This window comes from Balearica regulorum, chromosome 7, assembly GCF_011004875.1.
Source record: "Balearica regulorum gibbericeps isolate bBalReg1 chromosome 7, bBalReg1.pri, whole genome shotgun sequence".
Classification (NCBI taxonomy): Eukaryota; Metazoa; Chordata; class Aves; order Gruiformes; family Gruidae; genus Balearica; species Balearica regulorum.
Genome location: NC_046190.1, coordinates 30,616,775 through 30,634,932, shown reverse-complemented (window position 1 = coordinate 30,634,932; position 18,158 = coordinate 30,616,775). Strand labels below are relative to the sequence as shown.

Genomic DNA, 18,158 nt, shown 5'->3' with positions numbered 1-18,158 from the left:
AATGCTGCATTCAGTGCTCAGGGTAGGAAGATGGATGAGTGACTGTGAGACATAGATCATAAAGTATTCAGACTTTTTAACATGTGGAATATCTTGGAAGATAAAGGAGTTTTTATAATCTTAATTAGGAAAGATACCTTAGTAGTTCAACCAAATTAGAAGGAAAGAAAATATTTGTACATATGCAGTAGCTTTTCCTTTAAATATTAAGTGGAATTACCTGTTCTCTGAGCAGGTAAGGATCTCTTAAATGTGAATACAGAATGTTGTGTAACATCTGTAGCACAGTATTAAAATGAGCTTTCAGTTTATGCTGGGAAGAAATCTGTAGAAAGAGAGAGGGGACAGATGGAGGAGCTGCTATTTCATACATGCAGAATTCCTTTTGGTTTAAATCGGAAATATCTATTGCACAGGTAAACTCTGTGTTATTCTAGCGCTGGACCTTCTTTCTTGTTAAGTCTGTACATACCGGGAATATTTAACGCAGGTATTACTGAAGTACTGTTTGAAAACTACATTTCAAATAAAATGTGGCAAAGTGATTTGAGGGGTTTTGTAAATGGTGCTGTACTTAGGATATACTCTTAATTGTATCTGAAAAAGGCACAGTTTCATTACTTTCAGGGAAATTGCAAAATGGGGACAATGGACTGGGTGTGCTTAATTAAATAAGGAAATATGCAAGTATGTTTTTTATAGCACAAGATCAAATTTCACAAATACTTAATCACACATTTGGCTGAATGATGTAGTGGATGTTACAATAGAATGATACAGAGGGTGGTATCTGCACAGGGTTTTAATCAAATTTTTCTGTACATCTTTCAAGGAAGGTACAACATGAGAGTAAGGTTCTTGATGGCTACAGCTAGTGTTCAGTGGGTTTGACAGGAAGCCACAAGAATCTGTTAAAAGAGACCATGAGTTTCCTGGTCAGAATTTTTTTTTTTTTTTTTTTTTTTTTTAATTCTCAGATAAATTGAAATTTTTATTGTGACTAAAATCTTTTTGAGAGGTACTGAGGTACCTCCACTTTCTTCATTATAATGAATTTGTAAAAGCTTCTATTGGTCCTAACTGGCTGTTCTCTTACCTTGTATACTGAGCCTCCCACAGACCCTTGCTGTAAGTTGTGTCAGTGAAGGTGGTAGTCTGTTCACAACTCTTGTAGCCTTATCGGTTCACACCTTGGGGACTTAGAGCCAAGAATACTGTCAAGAGATGGACAGAAAGAAATTTTCTGTTGATAAAATTGTGCGTGATAAAGCTGGAGGAGATGAATGATGTTCTCATCTCATATAGTACTCACAAAGCTTATTCCAAATGAGGCAGATGATGTTCCTAATTTTTTTTTTCTGGATGTTCTTTGCTAAGAAGAAAACAGATGGATTTTTTTCTTCTGAATGCCTACATTCGCAAATGCACTTTAATAATATGAACTAGAACAAATGATGCTCAACTCTCCTACTGTTGAGAAATTGAGGGCTCCTTGGAACATAATTTAGCCCTATTTTTATTCTCTGAAAGCTCATTTGTGTGGATATTCATGTCATTTACTGAAATTTAATTTGCAAACAAGATTTACTTTAGCTCTGTTTTGAAGTACTAATGCATACAGAGATCAAAAAACCCAAGAGATTTTGGAGTTATTACTGTTCTCCTATGAGACTGTGAATCCAAAAAAAAAATTACTTCAGTTCAGAAAATTAGAAAATTGCATATTAAGTACATTCAGTCATGCATAAAATTATACTGTTGTGGTTATCAAGCGGTCAGCACTTTAGTTTTCTAAACACATGAATAAGAGAGGCTTTCTTCAGAAAATTCTTGCTAGTTACATCACTACTTTTCTGCCCTACCTCAGAAAGGGAAAATATCCTCTTTCTGTTTATATTGATTATGGTTGGATCTGCTGTTAAGATATAAAAAATTTGAGCTAGGTATTTCTAGAATAAAATGATTAACTGAAATTTCTGCCATAATGCTGGGTGAGGAGGTTCTTATGTTCTTGTATAATTTAATTATTTGTTACTATAATTATTCTATTGTCATGTTTTGCCTGTAAAGCTCTTCAACAGTTATCAGAGAGATTCTTTGGTGTTTTTACTTTTTTCAAATGTCCAGGGCAAAATCTAAACAGCATGCCTCATGGCACAGGAATGAAGACAAATCCTGACCAAAAGAAACAAGCAAATGGAGTAACACTCGCTCCAGAAGACACCTTACCTTTTCTTAAGTGCTACTGCTCAGGACATTGTCCAGATGATGCTATTAATAACACATGCATGTAAGTATTACATACAGGATAGAAGAGGCTCTTTGAAGAGGCTCATTTTTGCTTGTGAGAGCAAACTATCTCTGGGGTACTGACTGAGCTTCTATTGGGTGATTTGACCATAATCAATTAGAAACTCACTGGTTCTGTGGAGAGCTGAGCACTAAAACCCACGGTTATCTGTACATAAACAATACTGCTTTCACCATACCTTAGAACTGGTCATTTGCAACTGGTCATTTTGCCCCCAGCAACTGCTTTGAAGGACTGAGGTTTAAGTAACCTGTAGCATTTTATAACCGAGTGAGTATTAAATGACCCAAATCTAAACCTTCTGATATGACCACCTGCTTGCTTAGCCTAGTATTTCTTTAGCTAGTAGTCAAAAGGTAATGGTGCCAACATAGCCATTTACTGAGAAGAATTCTTGTTGCGTGTTCATTAGTTATAGAATATGGGGGGGGGGGGGGGACCAAAACCGTCTGAACATATAGAGACAGGAGGGTGGTTTTAACTTTGATAGGCATAAGGATCCTAACAGACACATGCGCTGATTATGTCCTTGCTTACGATGTTTTTTCATGTCATGAAATGTCCTTTTTTTTCCTTTTTTCTCTTCATTTGCAGTTCCATGTTTAAGACCCTTCTGTTTTCTTCCTTAAGAATTAATGCAAAGCTATATAATAGAAAACATTATTTGCTACTGCAATTTGAATCTTCACTCTAACACATGATATTAAGCCTCTCTAAAGCTGTCACTGGCTAGATAGTCAGTTTTTGTGGAACCCAAGGAGGTGGAATAAACACTACTATCTTTTAAAATGTAAACACAGGTAGTATTTTACAAACATAGTTTTGTACCTAGAAAACGTTCAGTTATGATGCAGTATTTCAGCTTTCAGTTTCTTCGGTATTTATTTTTTGCTTTTTATTGCCCTCTAGTGTATGCAATCAGTATAATTTTTTGCCTCTGAACTAATGGCCATATAGATCATTATTCTGATAATAAAGCTGTTAGAGAGTTAATAACACTTATGCAGTGTTCATGTGCAGGGTATTTTATGGCATTATACTTCCCAAATCTGCATTTCTTTCACATTCATTTAGATAAAAAATTTTTGGCAAACAAAGATATTTCTGGATTTATTTTCCTTAGTATCTGTAGCACAGAACTACCATTGTGAATTGGTTTGGGATTCCTTAAAATCCTATTGACACTTTCATATAGTATAGAAATCAAAGCATTTGTATAAAGAGAGAATGGGGAATTGAAGTGCCATTTTTTTGGAAAGAATGTTATCTAGTTGTTACTGTCAACTTCAGAAAGCAAGTTTGAGGATTTGTTTGGTTTGCCCTGAAGGCTGAATATTTGAGAGAGCTTATGTGGGAAAAGGCGTAGCTGAGCTTTTGGCCTTGAAGTGGCCTCCTTTCACATGCTGGGGCTTCTCTTTGAGAGTTTATCATTGCAGTTTCAAGAACAGGCACAAGTGATTTTTTTTATTGTTTTTTTTTTTTAACCTATAAAGTTGTAATCAGTATCTACCTGTTTATAAAAGTGAATGTTTAGTCAGATCTTTGCTCTTCCACCCCTTCAGTTGTTTCTGAAGAACTCTGTGTGTGTGATTGGATAGAGTAATCTTGAAGGGGGGTGAGGAAATGAAAGGCAGAATATTCAGGAGAAAACATCCCTACAGTGTTCTAGTTGAAAATAGTGTTAGGGTCTTTTGTTCTCAAACTGTATGGTAACCACTGTAATAAAGAAAAATTTTTCTAGATACTGCCATTTTATAATATTCTTAATGGGTTTGTGGTCAGCTAAAGGTGCATATTAAACAACAAACATGTTGGTAAAGCACAACTGATATGTTTATTCCAGAACTAATGGGCATTGCTTTGCTATCATTGAGGAAGATGAACATGGAGAACCCACGCTTGCTTCTGGCTGCATGAAGTATGAAGGTTCAGACTTCCAGTGCAAGGTAAAAAAACAAGTTATTAAAATTTAAGATCTCCATGGAGATTATGTAGGGAAACAGCATAAGCAGTCAATTTAGTTTACAACTGCAATCATAGAATTTTGCATGTTGCCATTTATCACTGAGGAGAATGGAACTGAGCAATCATGGGTGACTAGTGACAGAAAGGACACTTAATGGTGTTTGAGCAAAGATTGGAATTCTCTGCAAGTATTTGTTGATTGTTTTAATGAAAATTCTTGTTTTCTTCAGTTCATTTGACAGAAGAGCATAATCATAAGGAGTTGTGTTCCCTTAAAGTTTGGTGAACATGTTCACACAATTTATTAAATGTGTATGTTTTCCTGTCTGACATACAACATTTTTTTTTCCCCTTTGTAGAAGAGTTATGTATCATTAATTGCATGAATATAACTTGCTTTTAATTTAGAGGTGTATAATTAAGCAGATTGCTGCCTTTAGAACTTCTTTATCTGTTGCAAAAGTTGGAACTGAAAACGCCATTAATAAAGCAAGGACTGGTTTAGAAGACAGGGATATAGTGCTAGCTGGGCAAATGAATATTGCCTTGAAAGACTGGATTTTGCTTTTCCTTTTGTCATATTGCTTACATTAAACAAAGCTTTCAGAGGTAATCAACAGCTGGGTTGCTTTCTCCCCCCGTGCTATCACTGTTTTGGATACTCAATTTTAAATCTCTAGGACTTGAGTTTCTATATAATGTAGCTGTCAGTAGTACTGCTTTTTGGAAGCACTGTTGACTTCAGTTACAGCTCTGAATGTTTAGGGTTACTGCAAATCAGACTTGCAAATCACCTCCTGAAATTGTTCTTGTGTTTATATTAGTGTCTTACCTTCAGATTCATTTTCATGCCCCTCTATCTTTTGTATGGTGCTCTGAAGATGTTTTTGAAGCAAACAGTGCTGCTACAATGAGTGCAAGAGAAAAACTTCTAAAGGGCTTGCATAGGTGGTTTGGTTTTTTTTTTCTTAAGAGCAGTATTTTTTTAACACACAATTAATTGCTTTTGACCAAGCTTAAAAATTTTCCAAGGTGTGAAATAGCAACTCTAGTAGGAACCATCTATTTCTGTGCACCAAGTAAAAAAGTTCCATGAAAAATAAAAAATTGTGAACATAGAACATATGCACCCAAAGAGATTAGACGATGTTTGTCTACCACTATGAGGTTGTCTCATACGTTAAATGGTGAGGTTGAACTATTTCTTTAAATAAAATAGCTTAAACTTTTGTCTGTGCTGTGTTGCATCAGTAACATCACCTGTCCCCATTCTAGCTGATCACTTCAAAATCTGAATGTTTATTCAATTCTCCTTCAATAGGACTCACCTAAAGCACAGTTACGTCGAACAATTGAGTGCTGTCGGACTGATTTCTGCAATCAGGATTTACAACCAACATTACCACCACTTGATAGTACAGGTAAACAGCTCCAGATGTTCACACTGCTAAATATATGCTACGTGGTTTCTGTTCTTCCTATCAACAGATAAAAATAAGGAGAAAGTGTAACTGCAGTGTTGCACAGATCTGTTTTTTCCTTACTAAGTAGTTTTGATATGAACCTCTGTACTACACTTCATACTCTATTTCCAGTTTTCCTTTTCTGCTACTTCCAAGTTAATCTTTTCCTCTATCAGTCACTCACAGTATTTTTATTCTCTTACTCATATCTTCATCTGCATGTGATCCTTTGATTTGTTTTTATTTTGTTTCCACAGCCTGTTCTCTTTTCTTTTTAAAATGGTTTTCTTAATCTCTGTTGTGCTTTTGCCATGATGAATGTATCTTTAAAAAAAGTATTCTGACAGTGTTAACTGTTATCTACTGTAAATTCATTCTTTTCTTTCTGTTGTTCCCCGTGAAAATAGTTTGTTTTCATAGACTTACACAGTCATTGCTAGACAAGTCATACTGGTTTAACTGTTGCTCAGAATCTTACTGCTATAAATCCTTCATTTCTATTTCTAAGAGCAAACTAACAAGTGTCAACCAAAACCAACTCTAAAATCTCCAGTTAAATCCTTCTTTTTTGTTATCATCCAAATGAAGTTTTCTCTGCTTTTCTGGTGTAAATACTTGCTTTGATACTAAAACACTCTATAAATTTTGTATAATTTCATGTGAACAGATGTATGATGTGCATCAACTGTCTTGCTCCTTTCTGATGTTTTGCAAGTGGCTCCGCACACTGTCACAGTATCACAGACTGTTTGAGGGTTGGACAGGAGCTCTGGAGGTCACCTGGTCCAACCCCCCTGCTGAAGCAGGAGCACCCAGAGCCAGGTACACAGGACCATGCCCAGACGGCTTTTGAGTATCTCCAAGGAGAGACACTCCACAACCTCCTTGGGCAACCTGTGCCAGTGCTTGATCACCCTCAGTAAAGAAGTATTTCCTCATGTTCAGGCAAAACCTTCTCTGTTGCAGTTTGCACACATTCGCATGCACAGTATATGAAAATATCATACCTAAATAAACTGTTTACAACAAATGTTTAATAGACTTTCCTTTTTTTTTTTTTTGGTCTTAAATAGATGGACTCTTTGATGGCAGCATTCGTTGGATGGCAGTGTTGATTTCTATGGCAGTCTGCATAATTGTCATGATCATCTTATTTAGCTGCTTTTGTTACAAGTAAGGAGAACGCTTTCTTTATTGGCAATGTTTTTAATTTTCTAAATGAGTGTAAACAGAACGGTATTTATACAGAATCATTGTATTTTGACAAAAATAGATTGGAAGTGACGTTGTACATCTGTTAATCATTGTATTTCTGACAAAAATAGATTGGAAGTGAAACCGTTGTCATTTAATTTCACATTTCTGTGGATAGCAGTATGCATTGCTAGGTAAAATGAAATGTTCACAGCATAGAATTTAAGTGAATTTGATCCTTTCCTCTGACTACAAAGTATTTACTGTTTTCTAAGCTACATGTAACATCGATGCTATAGCATCCAGTAAACAGGAATATCTTAATGCTTTTTATGTTTCTGGAACTTCAGTCACTTTTGATAGTTAAACTCCGTCTACTTCTGAGATTTACCTTTGTAAAGTGCTTTTGCAAACCTAAAGCGACAAGGGTGTGTTTTACAACTTTTCTTTTTTCTGCTGTGTTTCAAAACTAAATAATTGATGAGCTGAGCCTGCTGCTGTCAGCTCCAGCCCTGTGCTGGAGACGGTCATTGTTCTAGCAGTTTCAGCAGAAATGTGCATGTGTCAGCCTCACCTGCTATGGTTCAAGGATCAGTCTGTTAATTTAAACCAAAACCAGTGGTGTAGCATTGGCTGTGAGCTGAGTATTAAAAATGCAGCTTTTCCACTGACGTGCCTGTACATGCGTCACAACTTCTTAACGTTAAAAACCAATGTAAATTTCATTTCTGAAAAAATGGTACAGAAAAAAATCTGATTTTTTCTTTCTTTTAAGAAAACTTGTATGTTTAAATAGCTTTTCCCAGCTCAGTTTACTACATATTTTGAAGAGTGTTTTGGAGTTCAGCTTAATTTCTCCTGTTACTTTTGCAGGCATTACTGTAAGTCAATGGCAAAGAGGCACTGTTATAATCGTGACCTGGAACAAGATGAAGCATTTATTCCAGCTGGGGAGTCATTAAAAGACCTTATTGACCAGTCACAGAGTTCTGGGAGTGGATCAGGACTGCCGTTGTTGGTAAATCATAAACTAAGATTTTTTTTCTCCACTGATCTCCTTTCCATCAAATACAAAGTTTGGTTTGTACCTAATGCCTAGAACAAAGCAGTTTATCTATATACTATGTTAATTATTTTATATGCAATTACTGTGAAAGATACAGTACTAAAGATACAAACTAAATATGTATGAAAGACCATCTTCACATAATTAACTACAATGAAGTGCAAAATTAGATTATATGTTAGGAAATCTGGCATCAGCAAAACTTTAAAAAAAACCCAGAGCCTACAGACACTAAGATAAAAATGTGACTAATGGATAATGCAAGTATTGAAATGAGCAAACTCAAAGATATTTTTTTCTTAGTGTCCACCATCTAATAAAATAGACTGACTTTTTATTGCCTGATAGTTGTTCATAATTTTTGATTCACCATCCTATGTAATACTTGCATAAAAATTCACTGGTGAGACAGATGACTCTATTTCTAAAATAGAAACAAATAGAATGCAAAAGAATGCATTGGAATTAAATAAGAAGTTGAGCTGATTTAATCTTTCTGGATTTGTTATACAAGTCTTCCTTGGAGGCAGCAATAATGAGTTTGAAATAGGAATAATGGAAAATAATATAGAACAAATTTTATAATAGAATCAAAATTCAAGGCAATCCAAACTGGAGAAGCAGCTTGTTCGGGTGCTTTTGGACAATCGCTGGGTTTCCCTCCTCCACCTTCCCCTCTTTGTTTGGGTTGGTTGTTGTGGTTTTTTTTTTCCCCCCCTTAGGTTCAGCGTACTATTGCCAAACAAATTCAGATGGTGAGGCAAGTTGGGAAAGGACGATATGGTGAAGTGTGGATGGGCAAATGGAGGGGTGAAAAAGTTGCAGTGAAAGTGTTTTTCACCACAGAAGAAGCCAGTTGGTTCCGAGAAACAGAGATTTACCAAACTGTTTTAATGCGTCATGAAAACATTCTTGGTAAGGAAGTGGTACATTGTTGGGCTGCTGGAGGGCTTGTGTGAGCGTGAAGGATGAGGAGTTCTTAGTGGGTGGCTTGAGGGGTATATGGCTGCTTCTATGGAATAACCAGATGGGTGTCGCTTGATGTATGCTAATAAAATATTATTATAAAGGGTAGAATCTTGTTGCTCTTGGTTGGAAATGTGTCTGCAATCTCTTTGCTGGAAGACTGGAATGGTGGCCTCATGTATAGTTGAAATCTGAGCTTTTATGTTAATAGTTTTCATAAGGGGAACAGGTATCTTTTGATACAGTTCAAGACAATATAGCTTTAGGAATTCTTACACTAAATCTCTTGCATAAAAATTTATGTACAAATAAATTGTAACTTTGTTTATATATTTTGTAGGTTTCATAGCTGCAGATATTAAAGGCACTGGCTCCTGGACACAGCTTTACTTGATCACAGATTATCATGAAAATGGATCATTGTATGATTTTCTGAAATGCACTACATTAGACAACAGGGCTCTCCTCAAACTGGCATATTCTGCTGCCTGTGGTCTGTGCCATCTGCACACGGAAATTTATGGGACACAAGGCAAGCCTGCTATTGCACACAGGGACCTGAAGAGTAAAAACATCTTGATAAAGAAAAATGGAACCTGCTGCATTGCTGACTTGGGTCTTGCAGTCAAGTTTAACAGGTAGATGAACAAATCCTCTGTAATGGCAAAACTTTTGATTTTATTTTTTTTTTTTAATGCGCCAGACATCCAATTTAAAAGGAAGGTGGAGTCATTTGGTTGCATGCTTTCAGTTTTTTTCAGTTTTGAGAGTAAAATTCTGTTCTTCCTCTGGATGCTGGTAAACATCGAGATGAAAATAGGTTGCTCTTGTGGAAAATAAAAGGTTTTTAGAGGAAAGGAAGAGGAGACTAACTCATTTGTTATTCAAAACTGGACTTTCATAGTAATTGCTAACATGCAGTTTCATTATAAATTATCTCATAGAAAAGGTGAACAGCATAAAGGGAGTTGAAACTTAATTGAAAAAGTAGTACTATAACAGTATTATTGAATACTTTTTTTTTATTTCAATGGAGCCAGAGAATTGTAGTTTGCTACAATAGAGCTTGAAATAAAGCATAAGCCTTTGCGAATAATTTTGAGTCATTACCAAATATACTCATCTTTATAGTGGTTTTTAATTCATTTTTTTCATATATGTTTTCAATGTCTTGCAAAAGAAGCAGTAAACTGTCAACTTCCATACTGACTCTCATTTTTCTAGATAATCTGTTTCAGGGAGGTGCGTTGTATTGTAAGTGTAATATTGAGAGGGAAACAAAGAAATAATTTAATTCGTAAATGGGAGCTTTGCAGTGTAGTGATTGCATCATACAGGATTTCGTACCATGTCTTGTAATAGTCCACAACTCACTAACTTCCTAATATTTTCATATAGTGACACAAATGAAGTTGATGTTCCCTTGAATACTAGAGTGGGAACAAAACGTTACATGGCTCCAGAGGTCCTAGATGAAAGCCTGAATAAAAACCATTTCCAACCGTACATCATGGCTGACATCTATAGTTTTGGGCTGATCATTTGGGAAATGGCTCGGCGCTGCGTCACAGGAGGTAAACTTTTAATGTCTCACTTTAACGATACTTCTCCAAAAAATAATATAACAAGCCTGCTATATCAACAGCTTGTGTTATTTAAAAGCACTGTTATTTGCTTGTGTTGTTTAAAAAGACTGCTGTCTGTCCAGAATACAGCTTGAAAATCACTGAACTAAAACTTTTTGATTGTTACAATTAAGCATCTCAGACTTTTTTTTCCTTTCTCGAAAAGCAGAATGCCTGTTCTGGGAGAAATAGTGGGATGCGAAGGTATTTCATCCCCATGCTGTTAATAAAACTTTTAAAATGTAATTGATAAGGTGTTATTCCTTTGTTATACTTTCTAGCATTTCTGGTGTCATTCAGTTTTCCCCTTACACATGTTTTCGTGACTCGTCCTTCCTTTTCTTTCACTCTTCTTTTTGTGACCTTACAGATCTTTACTTGTATTCTCTTCTTCTTCCATCTTAAGCTTTCTCCCTGTTTCTTTGTAGCATGTGGTGGATTAGATGATGTCAAGTTCTACACTGGGTATCAAGTCAAAGAGACTGCAAGGAATTATTGTAGCTATTAAATTTAATATTCATAATATTGGAGCTTTTCTGGTAAATGTCTGATTGTTACAGTGAATTTTTCAGATTTTTATCACAGCATAACATTGTGGTGGGTTTGCCTTGGTACAAAATTTAGTTAACTTTTACTCCTGGCTAAGGAAATCTCAATATATAGGTTTATTTTATATTTTTTTAATGGTTCTTGATCTTTCACCATTATCTCCAGGTATTGTTGAAGAGTATCAGTTGCCATATTATGACATGGTGCCAAATGATCCATCCTATGAGGACATGAGAGAAGTGGTGTGTGTCAAACGCCTACGCCCAGTAGTATCGAATAGATGGAATAGTGATGAAGTGAGTATGCTGAAAGGAAAAATTAGTTCAGTTCATTAATATGGAAGGGTATTTTAGTTTAATAAATACTGAAACACTGTAAAATAGAGACTACATCCAGACATTCTGATGTCTTGAAAACCTCACGGCAACAGTAGGAGAAAGATATGTTTGAAATCAACTTAAAATACCACATTTTGTATCTATCTTTTCAGTGATCTAAGGGGAAAGATACCCTTAAGCAGCATCCAAGTGTATGAATACTGCTCTGAGATCTTCTTTTTAGATAGTGGAGTATTTTTTCAGAGTTTTGATTGGAGCTGACACTTAAATGAGTTTTTAATTGGTTTTATTAGTCTTAATGTATATAGCATATTGGTTTGTTGATAAAGTATTTCATGGAATGTGAAGTAATTTCTTTGTAGATTTCCTCTTTTTCTTTTTTCTTTTTTACTGGTACATTCCAGGGCAAGCCATGATCTAACTAAAATATTAAATTGAAATGTGTTTTTAAAGGGCCACATCTTGAACATAGTAAATAAGATGTAACTTGATTTCTTCTAGGAATTCCCGGTTTTTCCATATTAGTTTTTGACTGCTGAAAGAACTTCTGTCACATCTTCTTTTTCAGTGAAAGAAGTCTCTACAGTTTTTCTGCCATGTATATGAAAATTTTTCTGCTTCTTGCCACCATTTTTGTACCACTATTCTTGAGTCATAATGATAAGTTCTGGTAATGCATCTTTATGAAACTAAAGAAACACTTCAGTTAGTTCCAGCTACTGTAATAGCAGGCAGTGAAGGGGAGGAAAAAGGAGGACTGGAACACCATGGTTGTTTGTGGTTTTTTTTCAGTTGATCTGTTCATAATAGTTCTCTGTCAGCAATTTTGCAGAAAATGTAGAAGTTGCACATTTGGACTTAAGAGTTCTATAATTTGGGCTTGACAGCAAACTAAAAATTATACACCTCTCAGGCCTGTCAATTCTTACAATACTGTTCCCTTGTTTTTTATTTTACAGTGTTTAAGAGCAATATTGAAATTAATGTCCGAATGCTGGGCTCATAATCCTGCCTCAAGGCTCACTGCCTTGAGGATCAAGAAGACACTTGCCAAGATGGTGGAATCACAAGATGTAAAGATTTGACATAGTAAATTGACATTGGAGAGCAAAGCTGGACTCCTAGATCTTTTCACTCAAACGTGGGTGAGACCTATGTGGAAAGAGGAAATAACTGAGATTCAGTGTATTTTCTCAGCACACTTCTACAGGCTGCTAATCAAATCTTTCAGTACTTCATAGACTGTGATACTGAGAGCCTCTATATACTACATGCTACGTATATGGACAGCCTTGATAAAATACACGTTTTGTTTTTGTTTGAGCTGCATTGAGACTTCAGTCATACTTAGTGAGTCTCCAGTAAAACTCTGGGTACTGAATTGAATGTTCAGATTACAGTGCTTTCTGTGAAAGCCTAACAAGCTATATGGATTCAACAGAGATGGAGAATATAAGCTTTTTTTTGCCTTCTACCTGATAAAACCTAGTCAATCCATACCAAGTTTTTGTGAAACAGCCTGTAGGTTATGAATCTGTTTGTGATACTACTCAGTTTAACAGTTCCTTATGCCGTTATGTGTGTGCCAGGATTATTTTGCTGTCATTTGGAATAGATAAGAAACCATTTAAATGAACAAAGTTTTATGGTTAGGGCTCCATGCATTTTTGTGGCTCCACAATCAGAGATTTGCTACAGAATTTACAGTTTTAATTTTATTTCTATTCTTGTTTTGGTCACAAGGAGAACTGCAAAAATGTGAACCGTAAATAAAGTAAGGAATGCCTACCTGAGTCTGTAGAGACCTTGAAACAATCACTCTTAGAGGTATAGACTGCCTTGGTCATCTCACTTATAGTCTATTGGGCTCCGTAATTGGATGACTGTGAAATTTGACATGTTTTTACAATGCCACATGCAACTAGCGGTTTTGCTGTAGAGTACTTCACATCTTAACAGAAAGACCATTGATGATGTGTTTTGCCTTTCTACTTTATTGGGACTCACAGGTAGGCATCTGTCATGCTCTGAACTTTTTTCCATACTGGAGGGAATCATTTGGCTGTAGGAGCCTGCTTTTTCATCATTTGACAAAACTAGGCAGAAGGTAAGTTTTGAAAGGCTTGAGAACAAGTCTCATTTACAGACACAAAAGAGGGAAGGCAGGAAGTGCAGGCCAGGCACTCAGAAGATTAGAGACTATGGTAAAGGTCAAGACCAGGAGAACTGAATATGTGAACTGCTGACGATAAGATCCACGACGTGCAGAAGATTTTGAGCTGGGTTGCCCTGATATAAGTGCAGGAGGCCACATCTGTGGGCCACTTAGTGGACAGTTACAAAAATTCAAGATTTGAGACAATGTAAATCAGTGGGCGTTTTAAATTCTCATTAGGCACATTTGGGAGGAATAGCATTGAAAGGTAATGCATGAAGATAAAAGTTAACATAATTGCAAAATTTGGTCCTATTGTGCCAACTGTTTGGCATGCACGGGAAACTATAGTTCCCTCCTTTTCTTCATTGATCCAGACAAGTTGGTTAAAAACCAGAACCCCTCCATGAGGTTACTGTAAGGCAGAATTACTGATTTATAACTCCTTTGGCACTTCTACTTTGAAGTTAGAAAATAGTACCATAACTCAAGTTGCAGCTTCAAATGCGTGAATCATCAGAAGAATGAACACACAGTATTGGAACCATTGAACCTATCTGATAATTTAAGTGCCTATAACTTTGTACTGTAAATCTTGTTCTAGATAACTTTAAAAAGGGAAGTTATTTATACGGCGTATTTTGTGCTTTAGTTAAAAAAACTCACCTAGTCCTATGTACAATTAGATACATGCACACACACACACATATGCCATAGTTGAGATTTGAAGAAAAAAGTTAGGAATAGTATTAAAATTGATGAAAAAATGTTAAAACTTCAGATTGATTTATGCCAGATTATTTGTTGTCTTAAAATATGTACATGGAGATTGTTTTGATATGTGTTTAAATTTCCCTTGGAAATACAACTGATAGAAAACAACGTAATGCAGAACTAATGTGATTTGTGAACAATTGCAACTTTCTAACATGTTAATTTTTTTTGTTCTAATTCTGTAGTTCACATAATGTAAATGGTCAGGCAAAAGATTGCAGTATTTTTATTTTCTATTGTGATGTACAGACTTTATTTAACAGTTCTACATATTTTATAGAAAAGTAGCTATTTCGAGGGACATTTCTTTTTTTTTAAAAAAATAAAGTCATTACTTTTGTTCGGTAATGCCTTTAAGTATTAATATGTATTCTGGCTGAAAAGTTCATAGGTGTGTCAGCTTGATTTTAACTTATTTGAAAACAGCAAGAGATATATGATATTGTGCCACAATCCTCATGATAAAGGGCTTTTTAAAAGAACATTTCTCCGTCCATTGCCAAGAAATATATGATAAGTTTGAAATCATGTCTTCACGCATAATTTTTGCACAGGTAGTTGGAAAATATTTGGTATGAGCCAAAAAAGTAAGCGATAAGCTTTTTTTTTTTTCCTTCTCTAAGATTTTTTATCAATAAGAAGGAAAAATGTTTAGGTAAGTACCCTACTAGCTTAAACTTTGAGAGCATGGAGGTCTATTTAAATTAACCCATTCTTATTTAGACATTCTTTTCTTTTAGAAGTTGCCACAGCATTATTAGCTGTAAACTTGGATTGTGAAATTTTTTTAATTAATTTTTCCCAAGTCTTTAGGAAGCCACTGATGCAAATGTGAATTTGGATAGTTTTTAATTATTCACTTATTTTCTTCTCCATTGTTTAGGCATTTGCAAGGCAATAGGATGGTGATCTTTAGTAGACATCTTAAGAGCTGACTTGATTTACACATTCACTTTAACACAGAGGTGAGCTGACTGCTACAAAGATGATCTTTGAGAGGAAACAAAAATCTCTTCACCTTAAGCTTAATCTTAATTTTTCAGCACTTCATTTACTAGGTTCATACTCGAGCATATCATGCGTGTGCAGTTGCCATTGTCCTGAACAGGAGCCGCTAGGTCTTTAGCATTCCTTGATTCCCTGATGTTCCAAAAAAAAAAAAAATTATCGCTAATGGACTTGGTTGCATAAAGCACTTGAGTACATACTTACATTCCATGCAAAGTGATTCACTGTGTGGAGCCTAAGTATGTCTATACTGATATTTTAGCAATCATTTGGGGAAAAAAAGCTCAAAGCTAGCCCATTAATTTTTACACAATTAAGCATACCTAGTGCAGATTCTAAATCTAAATTGTTGCTTTATGCAAAATTGTAGAGTTCAGAAGCCTTTAAGATGAGGGAGAGTAACAGGATTCTTCTGTTGGAGTGTGATTAATCTCATTTTGTTGGTCAAAATTTTAAGCATTTGTCATCCAAGGAGAACAGCCCCCAAAACTGGCAAATGTTTTCAGGGTTTGGTTTGTTTGTTGTTTTTTTTTTTAAAATATAAAAATCAGAATGGTGGAAAATATCTTGGGGAGTATCAAGACTGTGCCTTGGAAGTTCTTAAACACTCACATATGGAGGGGTTTTTCTGTATTTGTTTAACCTGCTCCGTGTCATTTCAGTTAGGTGGAAAATAATTTGAGACACTTATATAATTTGTACTGTTACAGAAACTGAAATGAAAGTTTCTATGTTCCTGATTAACTTGTAAATTCCACAAGAAATGCGATATTCCTACAGAAAAATGTAGGCTTACATTTTGAGTTGATTAAGTTTTACTCAATAAGTAATTTTTCCTGAGCTTTACTCAAGAAACTGACGGTTTTCCCAATTATTTTCTTAATTAGTCTATTTTGAGGTATTGAATAAAATGTAAAATGAATATTTTAAGTTACCTCCATAGTAATCTCGAATCAAATTTTAAATCATGATCTAAATGACCATTTGAATGTGTTTATAAAACAAATCATTTGGATACATTTCATCTACTCTTACCATCACAGACTGTATTTTAATGGTCTAAAATGTTTGAAAAGCAAAGATACTAAGTGAAAAGGCATTCTCTGACTATTGCAGATAATTTTAAAGGGAAGTTATGTGCTCATCTTCTGTCGAATATTAGAATGATGTAGCACTTCCTCATTCTTCTGACAGTGCCTCTGAAGTCAAAAGTCTTTATCCTGTGCCCACAATCTTTATTCCAAATAGGGGTGATGTCTCAAAGTGGCTGACAATGTTGCACAAAAACAGTGCTTTATGGAGCCATGGTGTATTAGCCTTGGTTGGTATAGCAGAAGTGGAGTGCACATTACGTCTAATTTTTGAATAGATCTCTTGTAATTGTTGCTTTGTAATATTTGACCTTTGAATGCAATTATAGAAGCCCACATCATGTAGTGATATTTGTGCTCTGACATGCCATGCCCAAAATGAAATGTACTATATTGTATACAAGAAGAATAAATAACATTGTAGTTAACCTAGAGAAGATGTAAATAAAATATGAAAGAAGAGTGGAACAAGACAAATGGTCACACTCTTGTGTGTGTTATATGCCAGAAGTGTAGAATACTCCTTTAAAAATGTAACACACTAATGTATTTTGTACAGCATCTGCTTTAGAAGGTGCCTTATTGAGTTTACCATGAATTGCTTGTTCTGTACACAGATTATGTCCAATGTATCATTTTTAAGTAAATAACCTTATTTTAGTACACATTAGTTATGTGTTTTGTTACTATAAGATTTTGCCTTAAAAATGTAATGACTTGGAAATCACAATACTGTAACTAAATAATTCTCTACTTTTTAATACCTCGTTTATGTTTTCTTTACCCACAGTCTTTGAATAAGTTGTTAATGATCACTTTTATTGTTCAGTGGTGTTCAGAATTATTTGGTGCTCTCTAAGTTCAGGTTCTCCTGATTTTTATCCCTGACTTACAGCAAAGCCAGAAGCAAGTCAGAATTGATTAATTCTTTTATTTGAGCATATGCAAGTTCACTACAAGTTGGTTTTATCCATATAAATTTGCCTCAAACTCTTCAAGTAAAAAGAGAAAAAATAAAGGGATGGGGGATTCTGTAACTGGCTTTTGTTCCCTCTGTGTACAACATTCCTTTTGTGATCACCAAATTAAGAGATTTGAGCTAATATACTTATGTGCTGTTGGTTACAAAATTATGCAGGTGCTTCTGTATAGCCTGCTAAATTCACTCTGGTTTTTATGATTCAAGCAAGTCAAGACCAATCAAGGGGATATCTCATCTGTGAGTACACAATTCTATAAAATCTCAGAATTTACTTTCTCATTGCAGAAATGTATTGGCTACTACTCTCCATAGAGTTCACTTATAGTTTGCAGGCTGGAAGAAGTAAGATGAATTTCTATTCTCTTTTTGTCTTTGATTAGGAATAATCTTAGCTTTTAAAGATAGTTTTTTGCAGTAGCTAGAAAGTTTTTGATATCTGAGCATCATATAAACTGTTATCAGTATATTGTAAAGATAATTGTAGCACTTTTTTTTTCTTCTTTCCTGTAAAGTCAGGTGTTAAATTCTTGCATTAGGGTTCTGGGAAGTACAGTGGAAGACTGGGCTGTATGTAGTTTTAAACGTTTTTTCCTCAATACATTATGCCAAGAAATTACTGCACAAAGATTTGGTCTCTTTACGATTAGTATCTTTGCAAAGTAAACTTTTTC

At 35.1% G+C, this 18,158-nt stretch overlaps 1 protein-coding gene across 2 annotated transcripts in view; it reads left to right on the top strand.

The window, feature by feature from the left end:
• BMPR1A (bone morphogenetic protein receptor type 1A) overlaps positions 1-17,170 on the top strand; it is an 86,494-nt gene extending 69,324 nt beyond the window's left edge. For both annotated transcript variants that reach the window (XM_075758767.1, XM_075758766.1), the window contains 10 exons: positions 2,128-2,290; positions 4,155-4,257; positions 5,598-5,697; positions 6,813-6,912; positions 7,807-7,951; positions 8,722-8,914; positions 9,306-9,603; positions 10,364-10,539; positions 11,305-11,435; positions 12,437-17,170. In XM_075758767.1, coding sequence (XP_075614882.1) covers positions 2,128-2,290; positions 4,155-4,257; positions 5,598-5,697; positions 6,813-6,912; positions 7,807-7,951; positions 8,722-8,914; positions 9,306-9,603; positions 10,364-10,539; positions 11,305-11,435; positions 12,437-12,562 — 1,535 coding nt within the window. In that variant the 3' untranslated portion in view covers positions 12,563-17,170. The remainder of the gene's footprint in view (positions 1-2,127; positions 2,291-4,154; positions 4,258-5,597; positions 5,698-6,812; positions 6,913-7,806; positions 7,952-8,721; positions 8,915-9,305; positions 9,604-10,363; positions 10,540-11,304; positions 11,436-12,436) is intronic.
• The last annotated feature ends 988 nt before the right edge of the window (positions 17,171-18,158 follow it).